The sequence below is a fragment of the Vulpes lagopus genome, chromosome 13 (genome assembly GCF_018345385.1).
Source record: "Vulpes lagopus strain Blue_001 chromosome 13, ASM1834538v1, whole genome shotgun sequence".
Classification (NCBI taxonomy): Eukaryota; Metazoa; Chordata; class Mammalia; order Carnivora; family Canidae; genus Vulpes; species Vulpes lagopus.
Window position 1 is genome coordinate 16,613,852 of NC_054836.1, and position 21,453 is coordinate 16,635,304.

The 21,453-nt window shown below is 36.8% G+C and overlaps 1 protein-coding gene and 1 pseudogene across 4 annotated transcripts in view; both read left to right on the forward strand.

The window, feature by feature from the left end:
- The window catches only part of CDK14 (cyclin dependent kinase 14), a 727,523-nt gene that overhangs the window by 614,678 nt on the left and 91,392 nt on the right, over positions 1-21,453 (forward strand). For all 4 annotated transcript variants that reach the window (XM_041727412.1, XM_041727410.1, XM_041727411.1 and 1 more), the window contains one exon: positions 21,163-21,302. In XM_041727412.1, coding sequence (XP_041583346.1) covers positions 21,163-21,302 — 140 coding nt within the window. The remainder of the gene's footprint in view (positions 1-21,162; positions 21,303-21,453) is intronic.
- LOC121474929 lies at positions 1,809-16,781 on the forward strand (annotated as a pseudogene).

The following is a 21,453-nucleotide window of genomic DNA, read 5'->3' on the forward strand; positions in this document are numbered from 1 at the left end:
CTCTCTCAGAACATCTGAGGGATTTCCAATTTTCCGATTCTTCGATTTTGTTGAATATTGAACATATCTCTCTTGGGTATCCAGAATGGAGTTTCAAAGCCTGCCATATCAGCAGCCCTGATTCTATGGGCATCTAGGATGTCACCATCTCAGCCTGTCACCTCTCTGTATCTAGTTTTTCCTTAATGTAGAAATAAAATTTAAGAATGTGCTAAAATGTGTCAAGCTGCAAACAAGCTTATTCCTTAATTTGGAGTGCGCCCCCACTTACACTGTCTCTACATTGACTAAAAATATAGCCTGTGCTTTGTTCCATCCATTCTAAGGTGACCTCAGTACTCTTTTGAAAATTTTTGTGGAAGTGCCAAAGTAATAATTTTTTGAAATGCTCCTGTATTTTTATAATGATCTGGAAGCACATATCTTCAGTTTTCTACTTTATGCTGTTATTGTTGGTTTTAAGACATAAGCAGAGTTTTTAATAGTTTATATCATAGCACTAGCTTCTGCCTGAAAATGCCCTTGCTTATGTATCCCTGACAATTATAAGTAGTTGGACCCAGAGGATAATAAATGTGTAGCTTTTTAACTTTATTCATTTATCTTTCTTTTATTTCAGCTGTAGAGATAGAATTAGTACTCAAGCAGATAAATAGCTCTAGCAATTATGCCAGTTTGAGGTTTCTTTAAGCCATGGATATGGAATGATAGCCCTTCTGTTATAGATCATTTTCTGTGAAGAGACAAATGTGGAGTTAAAGGCAGGAATAAAGGAATGTGCAACTCAAAGGTTGTGCTCATTTCAGTAAAGACAGCCTCACCCTATTCTGTGCTCACCATCAAACCATCCTTTATAGCACCCATGCCCCCAGCTCCATAATCTCCTCTACACAGTGAGAGACAAAAGCAGGGCTGGTTGGTAGCCACATTTTTCTTTAAGAAACTAGCCTCTTGGAAAAGCCTAGGCATCCCCACACCTCAAGGCACAACAAAACAAAATAGGGTGGGATCATGACATTCTTGTTGATGCTAATGGGCTTTTAGGACTGGGATCTCAAGCACAAAGCCAGTTCCCTGCCATTCTAAGAGTGGTAGGCTTTCTGTTAATGGGTATGTGTGTTAAGTGCAGAGACATCATTAGACAGAAGTCTCTATAACATAGCAATTGTTTCTGCGTTGGGAATAGCCATTTGTAAATTCCTGAAGCACTTTAGGCTATTTGATAATAGTAATCACACACAGATTCATATAGGTAGAGAGAGAAAAAGTGAAAAGTCAAAGGCAAGGGCTTAGAACTAAGAAAAGAATGTAAAGTACCAGTTCCTAACTCTTCCTGAGTTGGAATGCACCCTACAGATTTGTTGCTAAAGCTTAAATTACACATTCTAGTACAGGGAGAAATAATGTCTTTTGATAGAAATATATGAAATATAGAAAGAAATAATGTCTTTGGTAGAAATATATGAAATACTCTCAACATTTAAAGATCTCTCCTCTGATGGGTTCTTATATTTGTAGTATACATTACATCACAGAGTAGAATGAATTATTTTCCAAGACTTGAACCACAAAACCAAATCAGACACAACAACAAAACATGTTTTCTCCTTGCTAACTTTAGCACCAGCCCAGGCCATGTTGGAAATTACAGAAATCCCTCTCCAAACACATGTTGCGGTAAGTCAGAATTCTAGTAGATGACAGCTTGATATTCTGTAGTTCTGAGGGCCCTGGTTCAGATGTCTGTGAGTCCTTCTACTTGGGAACCATTTGAACAGAGGATTAGGAAGAGAAAAAGAAGAATGAGGATGGCCAAGGTAGAAGACATGCAGTTTACTGTTGTCTTGATAAATGTGGATTTGAGGTGAGCACCCAAATGCCTGAAAAGCAAGACATATAAAACAGGCCAGGGAAACAGGAACAGTCTTGGTAGGTCACAAAATGAGGAAGATATTAGACAGTTATAAAGAGGACAAAGAGTAAAAGGGAGGTTGACAAACAGGGGAGTAGCTTGGTGTGTAACACAACAAAACACATTTGCAAATCTTAAAATTAAGAAACAGTTCCCAAAACATATCTATCTTTAGATAGGTAAAATGATATTGAAAATATTTTTACTTAAGATGTTCTATCATTGTTTTATTTGATGAGCATTTTTAAAAATGAGATTTTGGGACACCTGGATGGCTCAGTAGGTTAAGTATCTGACTCTTAATTTTGGTTCAGGTCATGATCTCAGGGTTGTGAGATTGAACCCTATGTAAGGCTACTAGCTCAGCAGGAAGTCTGCTTTAGATCCTCTCCCCCTGCTCCTTCCCCCATTGTGCACTTGTACACTCTCTAGAATAAATAAATCTTTTTAAAAAATAATAAAAATAAATTAAAAATGAGATTTCTTTTTTCATATAAGTTTATTCATGACCTTGAAGCTTTTATTTTTCCCAGTAGTTGTACATCTCCCAGTGAGGTGTTTTTTAACCAAAGGATTTTCAGGGATATAGTGTGATTTGGAAAAGAATATTGTAGTCTTAAAAGACTCCTTTTACTGCATTTAGTAAAGTCAGTTTAATTTTTTACATGTATGGAAGCAGTGGAGAAGTAGCGGGAATGTTTAGTATTAAATACCATCAGCTGCATGTGTTCATGGCTGCCAAAAGCTTTGTCCTACTTATCTCATTTAAACCTAAAAATAACTCTCAAAAAAAGTTTTCCATAGCTTTTTGATAAGAACATTTAAGCTTATTTTAGGAAGCTTATTTCCCTGTCTTCAATTATAATGTGGCCTCAAGGGCAGATCTGGAAATATATCCCTTATTTGCTGTATTATACACAGCAGAGCTGAGACTAGGGTGAGGAAGGAGGGCAGAGACCTTGGGTTCAGGATTTAGGGTGGCACCAGAAAAAGACTTAGTAATCAAGATAAATAATGTTTCAGTGGTTCCTATGCTTCCATCGAACAACCTTCATTAGCCCCCATTCCCCCAGGTGCATAACCTCTTCCAAAACACCAGTGCTGCTAAGGTTATAGAGAAATAGGCTCATTTATCTACTGCTGAAGGCACTGTAAACGGGTAAACAATGTGGAAAACTTAATGGAAATGTGTTAAAAGCTCTAAAGATATTATTCATGACACCTTCCAGAAATTTTATTTAGCCTGGTTGGGAATGCACAAACGAGGTTGCTATTCCCATAGAACTTACCTTCTAGATTACCAACAGACAAATACAATAAAGCAATCGCAGAGAGTGATAAGAAATGAAAACAATAAAACAGGGCAATGTGGTAAAAGAAGAAGAAGAAAGAAGGAAGAAGGAAAGAAGAAGAAGAAGAAGAAGAAGAAGAAGAAGAAGAAGAAGAAAGAAGAAGAAGAAGGAAAGAAGAAGAAGAAAAGAAAAAGAAGAAGAGGAGGAGGAGGAGAAGGAGAAGAAGAAGAAAAAGAGGAGGAGGAGGAGAAGGAGAAGAAGAAGAAGAAGAAGAGGAGGAGGAGAAGGAGAAGAAGAAGAAAAAGAAAAAGAAAGAAGAAGAAGAAGACGAAGAAGACGAAGAAGAGGAGGAGGAGGAGGAGAAGAAGAAGAAGAAGAAGAAGAAGAAAGGAAGGAAAGAGAGAGAGAGAAAGAAAGAAAGAAAGAAAGAAAGAAAAGAAAAGAAAAGAAAAGAAAAGAAAAGAAAAGAAAAGAAAAAGAGAAGAAATAGCATTGAGGTTCCTGGGTGGCACAGTCAGTTGAGTGAGCATCTCTTAATTACGGCCCAGGTCATGACCTCAGGGTTGTGAGATTGAGCCCCATATAGGGCTCTTTGCTGAACAAGGAGTCTGCCTGGGTTTTCTCCCTCCCTTTCCCTCTGTCCCTCCCACCACACACTCTCCTGCTTTCTCTCTTAAATAAGTAGATAAATCTTGGGCCGCCTGGGTGGCTCAGTGGTTTAGCGCCTCCCTTTGGCCCAGGACATGATCCTGGAGTCCCGGGATTGAGTCCCACATTGGGCTTCCTGCATGGAGCCTGCTTCTCCTTCTGCCTCTCTCTTTGTGTCTCTCATGAATAAATAAAATCTTAAATATATATATATATATATATATATATATATATATATATATATATATATATATAAATCTTAAAAAAAGAATAGTGTTTGGCAGCCTATAAGCCATATGAAGACTGGGGTTTTGCCTGTTTTGTTTACTTCTATATCCTTTGCACTTACAACTGAGCTTGTCACATAGTAGGAACTCACAAAATATGTGATGAGCATGAAGTGGAAGAACTCAGTGTAAGAGTATATTGAGTGGAGAAGAGGTGATTGGAGACTGAGGCAGAAGCCTCTGCGTCATGGACTGCAGTTGGGATTTTACTTCCAATAGGAAGCTTGGGGAATTATGTTTTTGACCTAACAATTTGACTCTTTGGTGTTTATGCCAAAGAAATAAATCAACAAGGTAAAATCCTAGCTGCCAAAATATTTTCATTACTGCATAGTATATTTTTTAAAAAGACTTGTTATCACTCTAACCAAGATTAAGGAAATGGGGAAAGGTTTGATAAATCATGATTCAGGACCCAAGTGGAATATTATACAACAATGTTAGGATGGCATTATGAAGACTGAAAATATAAAGAATGCTTTGTGTGTTTTCCGGAAAAAAAAAGCAGAATAAAAAATTATATGCACATTAACATATTAAATATAAAATTACATCTGTGAACTGTAACTGAAATGTAATATACAAGATGAAAATAGTTGTGTTAGGGTGGTAGAATTTGGGGTGATTGTTTTTCTACTTTCTGAAAATTGTCTTTACTGTCACTGTCACAGTTTTTTTAATAAGAAAAAGATGTTGCTTAATTAGTATATAGTTTCTGTTTGGGATGATGAAAGGGTTTTGAAATAGATATTAGTAGTGGTTGGACAATATTGTGAATGTAATTAATGCTACTGAATCGTAAACTGAAAAAGGCTTAAAATGGCAAATTTTAGCTTATATATATTTTACCACAATTTTTAAAAACCCAGATACCTTCTATAATCATCAGCATGGTTCAGTAGCCTCCAGAGGCCCCCAGTGATCCCTGTCTTTTGGTCTTTACACCCTTGGGGAGTCCTTCCCATGTTGTACTTGGATTGGTCTTGGTGATCAAGAAATAGCATGGGGCAGAAATGATGGCATGTTAGTTCTGAAGTTACGATATAAAAGACTGCACAGTCCCTTCCTTAGCTCTGACTCCCTCTCTGTCTCTGTAATCACTGGCTGTGCAGAAGCCAGCTGCCAAGTCACATGAATAGCCCTATGGAGAGGCCCACATGGTAAAGAGCTAATGCCTGCCAGCAGCCATGTGAGTGAGCCATCCCAGGAGTGGATTCACCAAGCCCAGTCAAGCTTCAAATGACTGTAGCTCTGGACATCTACTTGACTGCTGCCTTGTGAGAGACTGTGAGCCAGAACTACCCAGTTAAGCTGCCCAGGATTCCTGAACCTCAGAAGCTGTGTGATAACAAGTTTTAAGAAAAGAACACTTTCAAATTCCCATCTAACTTCTACTACAGCTGTACCTATGTGCCTATGCAAGAAATACCAACAATTTTTCCCTATCTTTGAAGGCTTATTTTTTTCCTCTTTTTTTTTTTTTTTAAGATTTATATTTATTCACTTGGCAGAGAGAAAGAGCACACAAGCAGGGGGAGTGGTAGGCAGAGGCAGAGGGAGAGGGAGAAGCAGGCTCCCTATGGAGCAGGGAGCTTGATGTGGGACTCTATCCCAGGACCCCAGAATCATGACCCAAGCTGAAGGCAGACGTTTAACCAACTGAGACACCCAGGCACCCACCCCTTATTTTCTCCTCTTAGTGGAAGTTCTTGGTGCAGCAAACTTTGTGTATATAAATACAGTAAAAAGAGAGCTGTGTGGAAAAAACATGTTTTTTCCATCCTAGCTACCCCAGTGTCAGTTGCAAAGCTGAGTGCATCACCAGGACTTGGCCTGATATAAAATGCCTACAACCATGTTTTTGCATGTGGAGATTTGGTAAAACTATAATTACAATATTTAGTGAGTGAAAAGTAAATACCCCATGTGTAAAAAAAAAGGAAAAAAATTAAAAAGCATATACCATTAACGGGGGGGGGGGGTCATACACCATCAACAGGAAAAAAATATTTACAGTGTCCAAATTTGTTACTTATATTTTTTTTCTTCACTAGGGGGAAACACAAAAAGCTATTATGACCTCAATATGGGCTTGAGTTTGACTTTCAAGAGTTTAAAGAGAGCTTTTAAAATTCAGGTTTTGAAAGGAAATTTTATCATGTAAAAAATATATGAGGTGATAAAAATTACAAAGAAATGATACATTTGCTCAGACCTACACACACAGGAGTAAACACATCTAACTGATAAAAATTCATAACTTCCAGATGGTAGACTTATGAGATGTTTTATTTACCTTTACATGGTTCAGGGTTTTCTAAATTCTCTTGAGTGACCATGTCTTATATACTTATAAGGAGAAAAAAAAGTTACTAATCAAACCTTTGGAAGGATGACATACAGAAGAGGCCACCAGCATTTGAGGCATAGAACACACTCTGCCCCTCACTTGCTGTGTGACCTTGGCTGTGTTTGCTCCTTTCTGAGCCTCAGTTTCTTCATCTGTAAGGAAATGTGGTGATGATCATTTTGTAGCTGGATATACAGAATAGGGAGACAATGTGATAAGTCTCTAAAACATGGTAAAAGTTCAATAAATAAATGCTTTTGTCCTGTTTTGTATACCTTCCCACAGTACTTAAAACAAGGGTGGGTGCTTATGTGGCTCAGTAGGTTGAGTATCCAACTCTTGATTTCAGCTCAGGTCATATTTCAGGGTTGTGGGGTCGAGCCCTGTGTCGGGCTCCTGCTCAGCTCAGAGTCTGCTTCTCCCTCTCCCTCTGCTCCTCCCCACTCTCACTCTCACATGCACCCATGCACGCATGCTCGCTCTCTCTCAAATTAATTAATTAAAATAAAAAAAATAATTAGAATCTTTTTTAAAAAAAGAGTGTCATTTGCTAACTGGTCATATCCTTTGTGATACTAGGGGAGATCAGATCATTCAAGAGAGAGTTGATTCAGAGTGGAGTCTAGAAGACACCTATGACAGGGAGGATAAGAGGCTCCTTGCAGGAGCAGTAAGCACTGAAAGATATCTTGACTTTTCTTCCTAAAGATCATCAGGCCCTTTATAGAGGATGCCCAGCTATTCAACAGTCCTAATCCAATTCTTGTTTTGGACATAAGCATACAGGCCAGTTCTTTTTCACATCCTAATGAAATCATATATTTTCAAATCCCAGATGCAATATCATAAGATAAAGAAGCTGAAATAAGAGTCCCCAGAAAGTATATTCTTCATTTGCCTTGAACTACACTTCAACAACCCATAATGAGCTCTGACCTAACCAATTTTTCTTTTGTACTGATTTAATGGGAGCACTAGTTTGGGTGATTTTCTCAAATCATAACCATTTAATATCCTTAATCTCTAAGATGACAATTCTTTTTCTTTTTTTTTAAGGAGTAGGGGAACATCTCTTTCATATCATCAGCATGGGTGCTAAACTGTATATCTTTTACCTTAATTTTCTTTTCTTTTTACATTTTTCTCAATATTTTGGATCATGTCCAGTCGCTAAGGAAATAAACATGTGAAGAGAGTTCTGTGGAATGTTCACCGTGCTGGTATTTTTCTTCCTTTTATCATGCCCCAAGATTCGCCAGAGTTGATATAAATTCACCATGCCTTCTTTAAAAAGCGTAACAGCAAGGCATTCTTCCTGTAGGAGTTGGACTGTAAAAGGTGATTTCCTTTTACTCTATTTGGTTTAAGCCTGTAAAAAGCATTAAGTGAAAAATCTGATATATTTGTTAGGGCATTTATTGCATTACTAAGTTATATTTGCAGTTCTCAGTAAAAGGTTTATTGAGAACATAAACTTTGAAGAGGTTTTGTTCAGGATTAAAGATATATTTTTCTTCTCTTTTGGTGAAATAATATCACACAAAATGATGCCTTTCGGGAGCTATTTTTAGCACTGTTTATAGTTAGAAGACGCACTGTTCCGTTCTGGTGAAGAAGATATCAGCTTCCAAATCCAGCCTCTGATGATGAGATTTGTAACTTCTATAGGGTTTCAGAGGAATGAAAGGCTCTGAAGTTACCAGTTTCCATTAACTAAATTTACCATAATGTAGACGCACCAATAAGTTAAACAGTTTCCTAGCCTTTTGTAATGAAAATGTTTTTCATACTGTCCATGTAATTTGGGCTAGATATTTAGAACATATCTATCTGAAATGTAAAACATAAGCCATTGCTAAGGTCTAATGTATATGGACTTTTTTTTCTTTTTGATAAATGAAGGTTTAAATTTAAACTCCTGATGCAATCTTTTATTATAAAAAATGAGAATTGTCTTTTTGAGAAGAAACAGTGCTAGAATCAGTCACTTAGAATTCAGGAAAACTGGCTCATTTTTATTGTCTAAATAACAAAAATATCAAACATCACAAGGGTAGAATATCATGAGCAATTTGCTTCACTCTTGATTTCATAGAGATGTTTTGAAAACTTGTGGAATAGGGGAAATAATTTGATGCCTATGATCGATTGAAGCAAGTTACGGTAAGAAAAGGTCAGTCTTCACAGTGGTCCTGTAGAGTAGAAGAGGGTTATTAATTTTATCCTGATCTATATCCGGAAGTTGGAAAGGTTACAAGTTGCCTGATGTTATTCAGGTAACAATGGAATTCCATATGGGGGAGGTCATGTGGTTATGAAGGTCTAGTGTTTATGATATAACAATAAACAAAATAACTGGGATGTTGAAAGCCAATTCTGTTGAATGCACATCCTTTGGGTTTCATGGATATTCACAATTCTAAATTTGTGAGTTTAGAATTTTAAATATTCTCTAAGTTTTATCCTTCCGATTATGAGGGTTAGTTATTATTAAAGTATTTTTTTGCTTATTTCTTTTGCTGAAATAAAATATATCTTTTTCTATCTTGTTCTTCAGTTAGAGGGTTAAAAAGTATTTGTGCCTCTTATGCTATAAACCACGTTATTGAAGTAAAATACTGAACATAAATATAGAATCATATAATCACTAGTCCCCCTAAATCTATGACTCTTTTCTAAAATGTAACTGAGGTACAAGTATTATTCCATGACAGGTTTATACTATTCCTGTAGAAGAAAAATGTGAACATTTGGTAAGCTCTAACAAATCTTAGGGAAATTTTTAGAAATTATATTATTTAGACAGAATTAGAGGTTGAGTGCATATGGGTTTTACATAAGCTATTAAAAAATAAAACTTTACAACTAAAAAAGTAACTGCTACTAGGCAATGAGAAAAATTGGAGAGGAAATTAACATGGAATCTCTGCAAAAATAATGTGGTGAACTAGTTAACCTTCTCTTTCCTATAAGCAGGTTAAATGAAAGCATGATCTATGTAGTAGTTAAGTAAAAATAAGTTTAAATACACAAGAGTTTTTGTTGAAAAGGATATAACAGGAAGTTCACTTATATTAGCTTTTCTCCAGGAATAGTTTATGATAACATTTGTATCAATGGATTTATAAAATGTAAATATTAAAATCTATAGCTTCGTATAGTACATGGGAAATGCTAGTATAATTATGTGATAAGTTAACTGATTTTTAAAAGCTAGACCACTCTTTATTTGATTTCAGAGTGAATGTAAACATTCAAAGACATCTGTTTTTCCAGGGATGGTAGAAAATTGTCATAAATAAAGTCAAAGCTAGGAAATTTGGGGTAAATATTATCTAACTAAGCTCTGCAATCCAAAGTAAGAATTTAATATTTTCCTTTTTCTGGCCCACTTTTTGGCAGTTTATAATACTCCTGAGTGTCAGTGCTTGTGTTTTCAAAAACTTGATTCATTCACATCCTGCTGAGGACTCTCCAGCACTTTCCGTACTTTTCCACCAGATAGAATTTACTGTAACGGCAACTATGTATTGAATGAGGGTTAGATCTGCAAGAGAGACCTAGCAATATAGATTAGTCTGACTAGCTCTGAGGACTCTTAATCTTACCCAAGTTAAAGCTGGACTCTCTTTATTGTCTTTATTTAATGTGGGTGTTAACAAGAATATAGAAAGAATAGACTCTGTAGAAAGAATTCAGAATTAAAGGAAGAGAAAAAGATAGAAAAATGTAGGGTGTCCTTAAGGAAAACTTAAAAATAACCCAATAACCCTCTTCCCAACTTGGCAACATACATCCTGGTGTGTGTGTGTGTGTGTGTGTGTGTGTGTGTGCATATATAATAGTAACAGTAAATCTTTGGTGTGACATGTAATGGACAATAAGATTTAAGAGTCCACAAATCCAGATACTCTTCATTTTGACCCTTTGATTATCTGCATCAAATAAAATAATATACATGAAAGCTCTGTGTAAACTAGAGTTCTCTATGTATAGCATTATCATTATATAACATTTTGACAATCAAGGGAGCTGACCACCATGGGAATGGGTGTCTTACAATGAGATTGTGTCATGAAACAGTTTCACTAGAATAAATGAATGAGAATTGAACAATTTTCTACGTACAACAAAACATAACCTATTTATGGAAACTAATATAAAAATGTTATCTGCTTACCTTGAGGAAAGGAATCTCATTTTTTTTTCATAGCAGTGCACTGAAAGGAAGTCTCAGCATTAAACAAATCTATGTCTTCATTAATAATGTAACTGAGAGGGTAGCCCGGGTGGCTCAGCGGTTTAGCACTGCCTTCAGCCCAGGGCATGATCCTGGAGACCCCAGATCGAGTCCCAAGCCGACTCCCTGCATGGAGCCTGCTTCTCCCTCTGCCTCTGCCCCTCTCTCTCTCTCTAATAAATAAATAAAATCTTTAAAAAAAAATAATGTAACTGAGAATCTTGCCTCTCATTTCACTGCGCAGCCCATCACCTGAGGTTGAGAAGTTCACTGCACAAGCCTGAACCTTCCCTTCTCTTAGTCTTTATTGTCTCTAAGAGTTTATTACAATGTCAGGGATTCCTCCTTGCTGTTTGACAAATTACTGACCTCTCTTTGCAAAATGAATAAATTTGAGCCTGTTTTCTAAGTCAAAAGCTTTGATAAGATGGTAATTAAATGAGCATTTTGCTTTACATGTATAGACAAAGAGTACTGAGTGTGGGAGTCCTGGTTACAGTGGTCAGCCTGTCTTTATGGGTGGGTGGACTTCTGCACAAATCATTTTCAAGAAATTACTTGTATAATCCAGTGGCCAGTCCCCATGTTGGCATCTTTGCCACAGAGACAGTATGTGTACTGCCAAATGAAAGGATCCGGACCCTCAGCTTTGCTCAGTGAAGAGTGTTGACAGTGAGTAAAAGCATGAATATACAGACTTTCAACATCTCACTCCAGGTTGCTCTATTTCCAAATCTGTGAGACAAAGCACACTAGTATGGTCCACATACAAGCCCAGGGTGTTTATAGTTCTATGCCATCACAGAATGCTGTGAGGAATATACTAGAACTTTTTGTTCCCCTTTACTTCCTCTTCAGGTGTTATATAGGAATCAGTATCACTATTGAATGTTCTGAATAAATTGAACCTACTACACCTCTACTGTTTATATCCAGCTTTCATGAGCTAACATGTTAATAGGGGGCTTGGCTGTCTCAGTCAGTAGAGCACATGACTCTTGATCTCAGGATTGTGAGTTCAAGCCCCATATTGGGTGTGGAACCTGCTTTAAAAAAATAAATAAAATGTTAATAAATCCCAGTGAAGATCTTTATAGAGATATTTAGAAGTCAACTCTTGGGAACAAAATGTAACTTGTCTTAGTTTTTCTATAGACAGATATATCAATTTTGGAGGAAGTCTTTTGGAACTACAATGTAAAAAAAAAAAAAAAAAAAAAAAGAAACCCAAAGAACTTGTAATCCTAGTTTATAATGTACCTTTAAAAGAGATAAGAACCAATTTCCTTCTCACTTAAAAAAAAAAAAATGGAAAGAAAAAAAAAAGAAATGATACCCTCCAAGGGATATATATTTTGAAGATGTACCTTAAGGACTAGGATTTGACCTTAAGGTGCTTTTGCTCAAAAATGATGGCTTACTTTTTAAATACATTTTTCTCAAGTAAAACTTCTATAGGTCTAACAGTTGATATATTCAGTCCTCAAGCAAACACCCAGTCATTCAACAAATGTTGTGTCCCTAGGCTATACTGGGAACCACTGCCTTGTAGGAAGTAGCCCTGGCCACCTCATTCGAGCCCACTCTCCCTCCCTTTTACATCATCATTTTCATCCTTCATGTTTATTCCTCTCTTTTCAACTTGTCAGTCTCCCTTAGTCTGGCAAAAGACTCTAGATTCACTTTGCTCTTTGTCTTGGTTTTCAGGATAGCTGAGACACTTCAGTGAGCTTTGAAAGCAGTAAGTTGACAGGTTGAGTGAAGAGAAGTGAGAGGCACATTAGATCGGTTCATTAGTGATGGGCAGTGGGGGAACTCTGGTAGGTTAACTATGGCAGGCCACTGTGGCTCTGCTAACCCTCCCTGCCTTTAGGTCACAAAGAGGTTCTTCCTAGATTGGAAGGCGTATAACCTTAGAACTGACAGCCCTTCAAGGCCATCTATTCCATCTCCCGCATTTCTGAGGCATGAAAACTGACCTGCACAAGGAGTAGAGAAAATATCCTGCTCCATATCCCAGATCTAAGGTAGTTTTTTACTGTTCATGTTACCTTCTTTCATATTTTTCTTTTTAATGCAGATAAAGAGTGTGTGTGTGTGTACACACACCATTGTATGGATAAAGACTAGGAAAATGAAAAATATTCATTATAATTAGAATAGCAGCATATCATTATTTTCAACTATAGTAAAAGCATTTGTTTGAAAGTTACTTACAATAGAAGATTCTCTCTCCACACACACACACACACACTGAATTCAGTAGGGATTGTTTCTGTTTGTTGTCATCTAGATTTATCATTTTAAAATTCCTTAGATTTTCCAGAGAGTTTCTACAACAACAAATATCTTTAACTTTTTAAAAAATGAATGTGGAATGAATATGAAAGTCCTCTGTCCCAAATACCCTGCCAGGTTTATATGACCCTTCATGAACACAGAGCTCCCTTAGTCCACCCTCTGACCTGATAGGCACAGTCTGACAGCTGGAGGCAGGCCCCACCTCGGTGACCTGGGATTAAGCACTGAAATCAGTGGGAAGGCCTCACCACTGGCAGTAACATCTCCCCATTTGCCAGAACATCGCTTGAAGCATCAGACCCCCACCCCGACGTGGAAGTCCAAACGTTAGCCATTCAAAGGAGGTCAGCTGTCCACGCCTAAAGACTGAATGTTCCTTGTGAAAAATCTGCAATACCCCATCTCTCTACACTGCTCCTTCCATTGAATTTCCTTGATGAGTTCCCTGACCTTGCCTTTCATATCTCTGGAGAGCCTCATGTTTATACTTCATGTTCAAGAGCCATCTGAAAAAAATCTCCTGTGCACTTTGTTAACCCCTCCGACTCCCAGCTTCTGACAACCACTGATCACTCTTTCGTTTCTATAATTTGCCTTTGCCAGAATGTCATATAAATGGAGTTATTGCATATGTAGCCTTTCCTTCTTTCATTTACGTAATGCTTTGGAGACTTATCTATAAAGTTGAGTAGTAAAAGAACCTTAGCCTAAAACAACTTTGGTTAGTTAAGTTTTGAAGCTTAATAGAGGTAACCTAAAAGAAGCCTTTTTTTGTTTTGTTTTAAAGATAGGGAAATAACACTGAGTTAATAATGCCAGCGATAAAGTCCTAAAGAGTACAGGTATAGATGATTCTATAGTAACTAATTAGATCAGGAAGATTATAAATATACACTTTGGGGAGGAAAAAATATCTCTTCTACCACAAAAATTGACCTAAAATGCTGGAGAAGATGTTGCTAAAAGAGGAACATGGAGCCACTTGGGGATCAGTAAACAATGCTTTGGGGCTATGAAAGGTGCAGCATAGGAATTGCGATTCCCCACATACTCAAGACACTTAAAGCACTTCAACCTCAGTAACAGGCTAGGTGAAAAAAAAAACTGCCTCCAGCAAAGAAAGACTTGCAAGGACAACTGTTGGCTTTGGCTCTGGATGGGGATCAAAAAGTCCTATGAAAATTCTGTAATTTTAGGTTTAAATTTACATAACTCACATGGTTGCAGAAGCCAACAGAAAGAATTTAAAGTGCCTAGCTGTTAAGAGAGCCCCAAGACTCCTGACAGAAGCAAAAGAAAATCCCTATGGAGGAAGATATTCTCAGCCCAAGCCCATCAGAATTCCCACAGATTAACATTAGCCAAGCATGAGCTCACAATCCAGAATTGTAAAACATATGAGAAAAAGTCATTGTGAGTGAAGGTCAGTAACAAAAACAACAACAAAATTGGCCTCCTCTCTCCCCCAGAATTTCAGATGTTGGAAATTATGAGACATAGAGCATAACTGTATTTAAAATATTGTAAAGAAAGAAATTATCAAATCTAAAACTTGAACAAGAAACCATCAAATTGGACACACAAACTTGTCAAAGACTTAAAAAGAACTTATAAAAACAAAATGAACAGGGAAAACAGCATATTAGATGCAGCTGATTAGAGAATTAGTTGAACTGGAAGGTAACTCTGAAGGAATTACCCAGAATTCCTTCAGGGTTGCTTACCCAGAAGGACCAACAGTGAGTGTAAAGACAGGAAAAATGTAATAAGGTGGCATGACATTGGGGTTACAAAATGAGAGAAGAGAGAGAATGGGGATAGGCAATATTGGAAAAATAATGGCTAAATTTTTCCCCCAGAACTGTTGAAAGACATGAAGCCTCATATTCAGGAAACACTGGATATCAAGCAGGTTAAATGAAAACAACACCTTACATTGCAATTGTGAAAGGAGGAATATAAGAGCTAACAACAGCAACAACAGAAGCCTACAAAATAATATCTTCAGAGTTAAAGGAAAATGCTTTGAACCTACCATTATATCCCAAGCCAACTTTTATCCTGTATGAAAAAAAAAAAAAAAAGAGAGAGAGAGAGAGAATTTGCCACTACATTCTTTTGTCAGGGAAAGAACTTCTGAAGTTTGTATTTCAGATGCAGAAAACCAGGGAGAGAAGGAACATCTGAAACACGAGAAGGTGATTACGTGAATAATAAACATGGTTAAATCTAAATAGTAATAACCATAGCAGCATTTAATATGTGTGTTTTTAAAAAGCACAGAAAATAGGGGCACCTGGGTGGTTCCAGTCAGGTGTCAGACTCTTGATTTCTGCTCAGGTCATGACCTCAGTGTCGTGAGATTGAGCCCCACATTGGGCTCTACACTGGCCATGGAGCCTGTTTAAAATTCCCTCTCTCCCTCTCCCTTTGCCCCTCTCTCCCCCAGAATGAACTTAATAAATATATAGCACAGAAAAGAGGAATAAAATACGAGACAGTATTGCATGAGAGATGGGACTAGTATCATCAGAAGTGTTACTAATTTCCTGTATTGTTCAGCGGGAAGGTAAATCTATAGTTTAACTCTAAACTTTAAGCAGTTAAAGTGAAATGTGAAAATTAAGGAGCCATCCACTAGAACTGAGGGTAAAGGTATAATTGTGGAAGTTTCTTCTGATGTCCTTGATGGAAAAAACAAAAAACATGAAATAAAACCAACAGCCCCCCAAAAGAGAACACCCTGGCTGTAGATTGAGCGGTTCTGTGGTGTTCTTGGTCACATATTTATTACATTTTGGAAGGGCAGGGGAAACTTGTGAGGAACACAGCATGACCTCTATACAGACAAGCGAACTATAGAAATTCATTACTATTCCACCAAGAAGCTCCATAAGAGGGGTTAACTAGGACACAGGAGGATGGAATTAAAATAAGGAAAGCACTTTACAAGCATTCTGACCTAGATGGGCTAAACCTGGGGGAACTTCCTTTCTCTTGCCTCATTACTGGAATAAAGAGTTACTGCTGCTTCCGGGGCGGGGGGAGGGGGGGGGTTCATTTCATCTCACATTACTCCCAACGTCTTGCTCAAAGCACTGAGACTTACAAGTGTAGTATATTGAAGTAGGCTACAGTTTCTTTACCTCTCTTCTGTATTATGTATTCTTTTCTTTTTCAATTCTTTCATCATCCTATTGAATATTTTAACTAAGCATGACTCAGATGAACTGACCAATTCTTGTGAAGTTGTACACTGGACAATCTAACCAGTGTGACCCTAAACAGATTTAAAGAGGGACTTAAAAAGTGTGGCATTACCATAATAGTAAGAATATGTGAAGGAACTTACCACAACTGCTCTTGTGTTGAAAGAAAACATCTGGGTTCTGGATTGACCATTTGATGGTGGTGCACTACCTTCCAGCCAGGCTGTTGATGACTAGTGATGTCTTGTGAAGATAAAGTCTCTTGAAGAAAGTGGTTGTTGTATCACTGTCATCTTGTTGCAGGTCTTGGGAGCGCTCTAATGCATGTTGTTCTAGCATTAATTGAAGGTGGCATGAGATATAAAGATGCAGAAAGTTTGTAAGACAAAAGTGGAGTTGAGCTTTTAAAAGCAAGCAGCTCTTGTCCTAAACTCCAGCTGCAGTTCCTATTTACCAGTAGTCATAGAAACTGCTGCTATAGTCATAAAACTGGGCTGCCTGTTGGTATTGCCTTAGATACGGAGCTTAATCGTACGTATTAGCCAACACGTAGGCTTGGCAAATGGGAAGTCTAATGAAGCTTTCATTGGAGTATTGATATTGATAAGCAGTTCTATCAGAGCTCAAGCTTGGCAGAAATGCAGCCTGTGTGTTTGAATTATCATCTGCCTGTTTGGAAACTTAGCAAAAGATGCTTGCTGTTCAGCGTTTAAAATATGCTTATCATTTTCATCAATTGACCTTTCCAGAAAGCGTGCCATATAGAGTTATAAGTCTTCTTCAAATCTATTCACATGCCAGAATCTTATCAATATGTAAAAAAAATTAAGAGATTGGGTGCCAAAATACCCAGCCACAATACTTTGTATTTTTTTGATATCATATAGAATTAAAATTCAGGAACTAAGAAAAACAGTCTAGATCTTCTGTGGTTTATCCCTTCAGTCATTTCAAACATTGATAGTAGGACCCGTATGGCTATTTGCCTGCTACTTTATGTTTATATCTCTCACATTTAAAACAATATACATCAGATTTGTATAACCACTGATTCTGTTGGGTTTTGGCCAAGCCTGATAATGAGTTTTTAATGTCTTTCTGTAAATCTCATTTTGTGCTATTATGAAAACCTCCATTTTGAAAATCACAAACCTCTGGTTGAAAAGTTCATGTAAAGTCCACATTATGACAGAAGCACATATCTTCAACGTCTCCAGACAAAAACATCTTAAAGTTACTTGAATGTTTGCACTTTGGGGTACAAGTTAAAAGAGAGGGTGGAAAAATGTGGGAGTGAGCTACTAAGTACTTATAGCAAAATGTTGTGTTTGTCTTGTATAGGGTGTATTGAATATGACCATTAGTAAATATTTGTTTTTTAAGATAAACATGCTTTGTTCTTATAGCTCAAATAATTCGTAATCATAAAATTCCCAAAAATTCTATAACTTTTTCCCTATTTTTATTGGAAGTTGTTTGCCAACTATTGTTGTTACAAGTGTGAATTTTTTCCTTCTCTCAATCTTTCATGCTAAAAGAGAAATTAGTTTCTGCTAATGAATTGAGTGTCTAATATTTTATTTTCCTGTTGATCTATGTAACTTAATATTTGTATACTTGATAATTTGTCTTTTGTGGTTGATAAAGTGGTACTGTGCATTAGTGTTCAATCATTTATTTATAATTTCTGGAATGTGTGGTTCTAGTTCTTTGGGGAAAATAATTTGTCAGTGTCCATCAGCATGTAAAAACTTCATGCAAGAGTTTAAACATTTAAATATTGACATGGAAAAAAAAGGAAAAAGTAATGATTTAACACATGGAGATAGAATTTATAACTTTTGCAACAAAAGATGAAATGTTCAATTTTACAGTCAATTTAAAAGAGCAGGAAAAGAAAAAAAGACAAAGGAAGACAAAATAGAATGCAGTATTGAGATGTTAGCAGTAATTCCAAACATATCAGTAATCACAAAATGTAAGAGCACTACATTTTCTCCTTGGATAAATATTAAATCCAGCTATATAATATTTGTGAAAGATACCTTAAAATTATGGATATGAAACATTAAAGTAAAAAGATGACAAAAGTTTGCCAGGCAAGTATCAAACAAAAGAAAGTTGAGGTCATTAAATTAATATGAGAAAAAAAATGAATTTTAGCCCAAAAACCTTATTGAAAATAAACAAGGTTGCTACAGAGAGATTGAAGACTAAATTTATCAGGAAACAATAAAAATGCTAAACTGTTATGCATTGAATTACCTGCCTTTAGAATATATAAAATAAAAATTAATGGAATTACAGGGGCAGCCCGGGTGGCTCAGCGGTTCAGCACCGCCTTCAGCCTGGGATCGGGTCCCACATCGGGCTCCCTGTGTGGAGCCTGCTTCTCCCTCTGCCTGTGTCTCTGCCTCTCTCTCTCTCTCTCTCTCTCATGAATAAATAAATAAAATATTTTTAAAAATTAATGGAATTACAAGGGAAGATTTTTTAAATAGATCATCACAATGAGAGGTTTAAAACAACCACAATTATTCTAACATTCTGATAGAACACACTTATGCTTTGGGATGAAAATGTCCAAATAAGATATGCTGAAAATGTCCTATCTCAAAAAATTTGGATAAACTCAAAAAGTGGTTCTGGTAATGACAAAGATTCTGATGTTGAAAATGTGGAGAGTTGGAATAAAAGTGGTTCTTGAAATGTAAGTGAGGAATTGGACTTTGTAAATTAAAATTTTATGGTAATTAAAATATTTTATATAACCTGAATATTACAGATAAGCATTTGATTATTTCATCAACATTCAAGTTTGGCAGTAGTCATTTTGGGGGAGGAGAAATGAGATTGATACTGGCTAATTCCTTATATTTATAGTCTGAATATGATCAGCAACTACAGAGAGTGTGATTCGTGGCTTATTGGAGCCAGAGGGACTGCAGACATAAGGTGGTTCATCACTCTTGTACAGAATCAAGCCTATAACTCAGATCTAGTCTCAGTCTGGCACTATTATTCTGTTTCATCAAAGCTATTTATAATTGATACCAACGATCATGTTCACCATGATTATATATAAGCTATACATTCAAAGTGCAGCTTTTAGCATGAAGTCTACCTATCTTGAACTTTGCATTTGATATTTCAAAAGATGTTAATGAAAAGTTTAAATAATCAGAGTCTTAGAAGAGGCAGCAACAATTTGGATGGCCCTGACCTATCTTAAAGGAAAGAAGGAAAAAAGAAAAAAAAAAAAAGCTGTAGAGAATTTTGACAGACACTGCCTCCTTTTCCTGTAGACAAATTTGTCTTTCCCAGGCAGAGATCTTTAAAACTGATTATTTTTTTTAAAAAACAGCCACTACATGTGGGTGGGGGGATGGGGTAACTGGGTGATGGGCACTAAGGAGGGCACATGATGAGATAAGCACAGGGTGTTATACTCTATGTTGGCAAGTTGAATTTAAATAAAATATAAAAATAAAAAAGTAAAACAGCCACTACAGCGGCTAACTACTGAACCCATCTGTGACACCTTCACATATGAAGACTTAGAGAGGCCTCTTAGGTGGGGTCTTCAGAGTAGTATTTTTCTTTGCTCTTTCCCTGTTTCTTCCTCTCCCCAAATTCATTACCTCCTTTCCTCTTCCTCACCCCCAAACCCCTCTGTGTGCCATAAAAATTTTAAGTCAATGCTGAATAGCTGCTTGAGTATGAAGCAGGAGAATTGGTAGTTATTGAGGAAGTTCATTGGCTATGTGTTTAGTAACTTCAAGACTTTTGAAAAAGTACTCAACAGCAGATAAACTGGCCTTCATACTATCTGGATCTCTCTGAGTCAGTGTCCCTATCGCACTTATTGCAGAAACTCAGGAACCCATGGGTTGCCTTTAGAAATTATCTGAGAGCATAGCAAATGCAAACCACTTTAGCATCAAGTAGTTCTAGATGGGTTTAAATCCACTCAACCTGCTAGTTGAGCAATCCACACCCTTCTCCGACTCCCACTTAGCTTGTCCTGCTATTAGATGAAGACAGAATTCCCTTGTCAGACCAAATAAATGTGAGCGAGGATGGCAAGTGCCTAGGAAGGTGCTTGACACGTGTTCAACTACCTATGAATAGCAGCCATCACCAGGAATACTTTTATTATCATGTTTATGTTCATTGTCTGGACTTGATTGTACTGAGCTAGGAAATAGAGATTCCACAAGAAGCAAGGCTGGGCTGGACTCTGACCTGGTATGCATTTGAAAGTTGTCTCACATGGAGATTTGACTTCTCTGCTTTTTTTTTTGCAATCTTGAGACACATATTTTCTACAGTTGTTCTAATGGTCATCTTGAATTAATTCAGCCCCATCTGGTTCATACACATTCCCTTCGTTAACCTCCATGTTAATATGATTGCTGATATTTGACAGGGTACTTATGCCAATAATTTTATATTCAATGTAAGAAAATGTAAATTCTTAGAGGAAAAGTAACTTTAGTAACTAGAGAACTTAATAGTAGTTTTATTTTAATTCTCCTAGTTATTTTGTATTAATTTTCCTGTAAATGTATCCAGATGTGCATGCGATAGATAGATTTTATTAACAAATTCTGGTAACTATTTGATAAATTATCTCCTGAAATTTTCTACCTTGGGATCTTGTTCTATCCTGGAAGCATCAACCTTTGCTTATAGTAGAAATATTTTAAATCAAAGAGACCAGGATATCAAGAGTAAAAGCGAGTTTAGATTAACTGATGCTCTAAGATGCAATGAGAATTCTGCTTCTGTTTATTTTCAGCAGATAATTTAACTTGTTCTTGGCCAAGAATAAATAGGTCCAGAAAAATTATGTGAGCGTTATGTCTTATTTAGTAGATTTTCTTGTTTGGTCTGATTTCTCTTTTTTGCTTGTGTTTTCAGGCTCAGCTATGTGAATTATGCAGAGGATCTGGCCTCCAAGCTCCTACAGTGTTCCCCAAAGAACAGACTATCAGCACAGGCTGCCTTGAGCCACGAGTATTTTAGTGACCTGCCCCCACGGCTATGGGAACTGACCGATAGTGAGTATGACAGATCTGAAACACCCAATCAAAGCAAGCAGATCATTTTAGCATCTGTGTGTGACATACTTGCAGAAGGATTCATGTTTTTATATGTGCATATGTAAGATTATGTATGTTTGTGTATGCACTACATGTACACACATATATG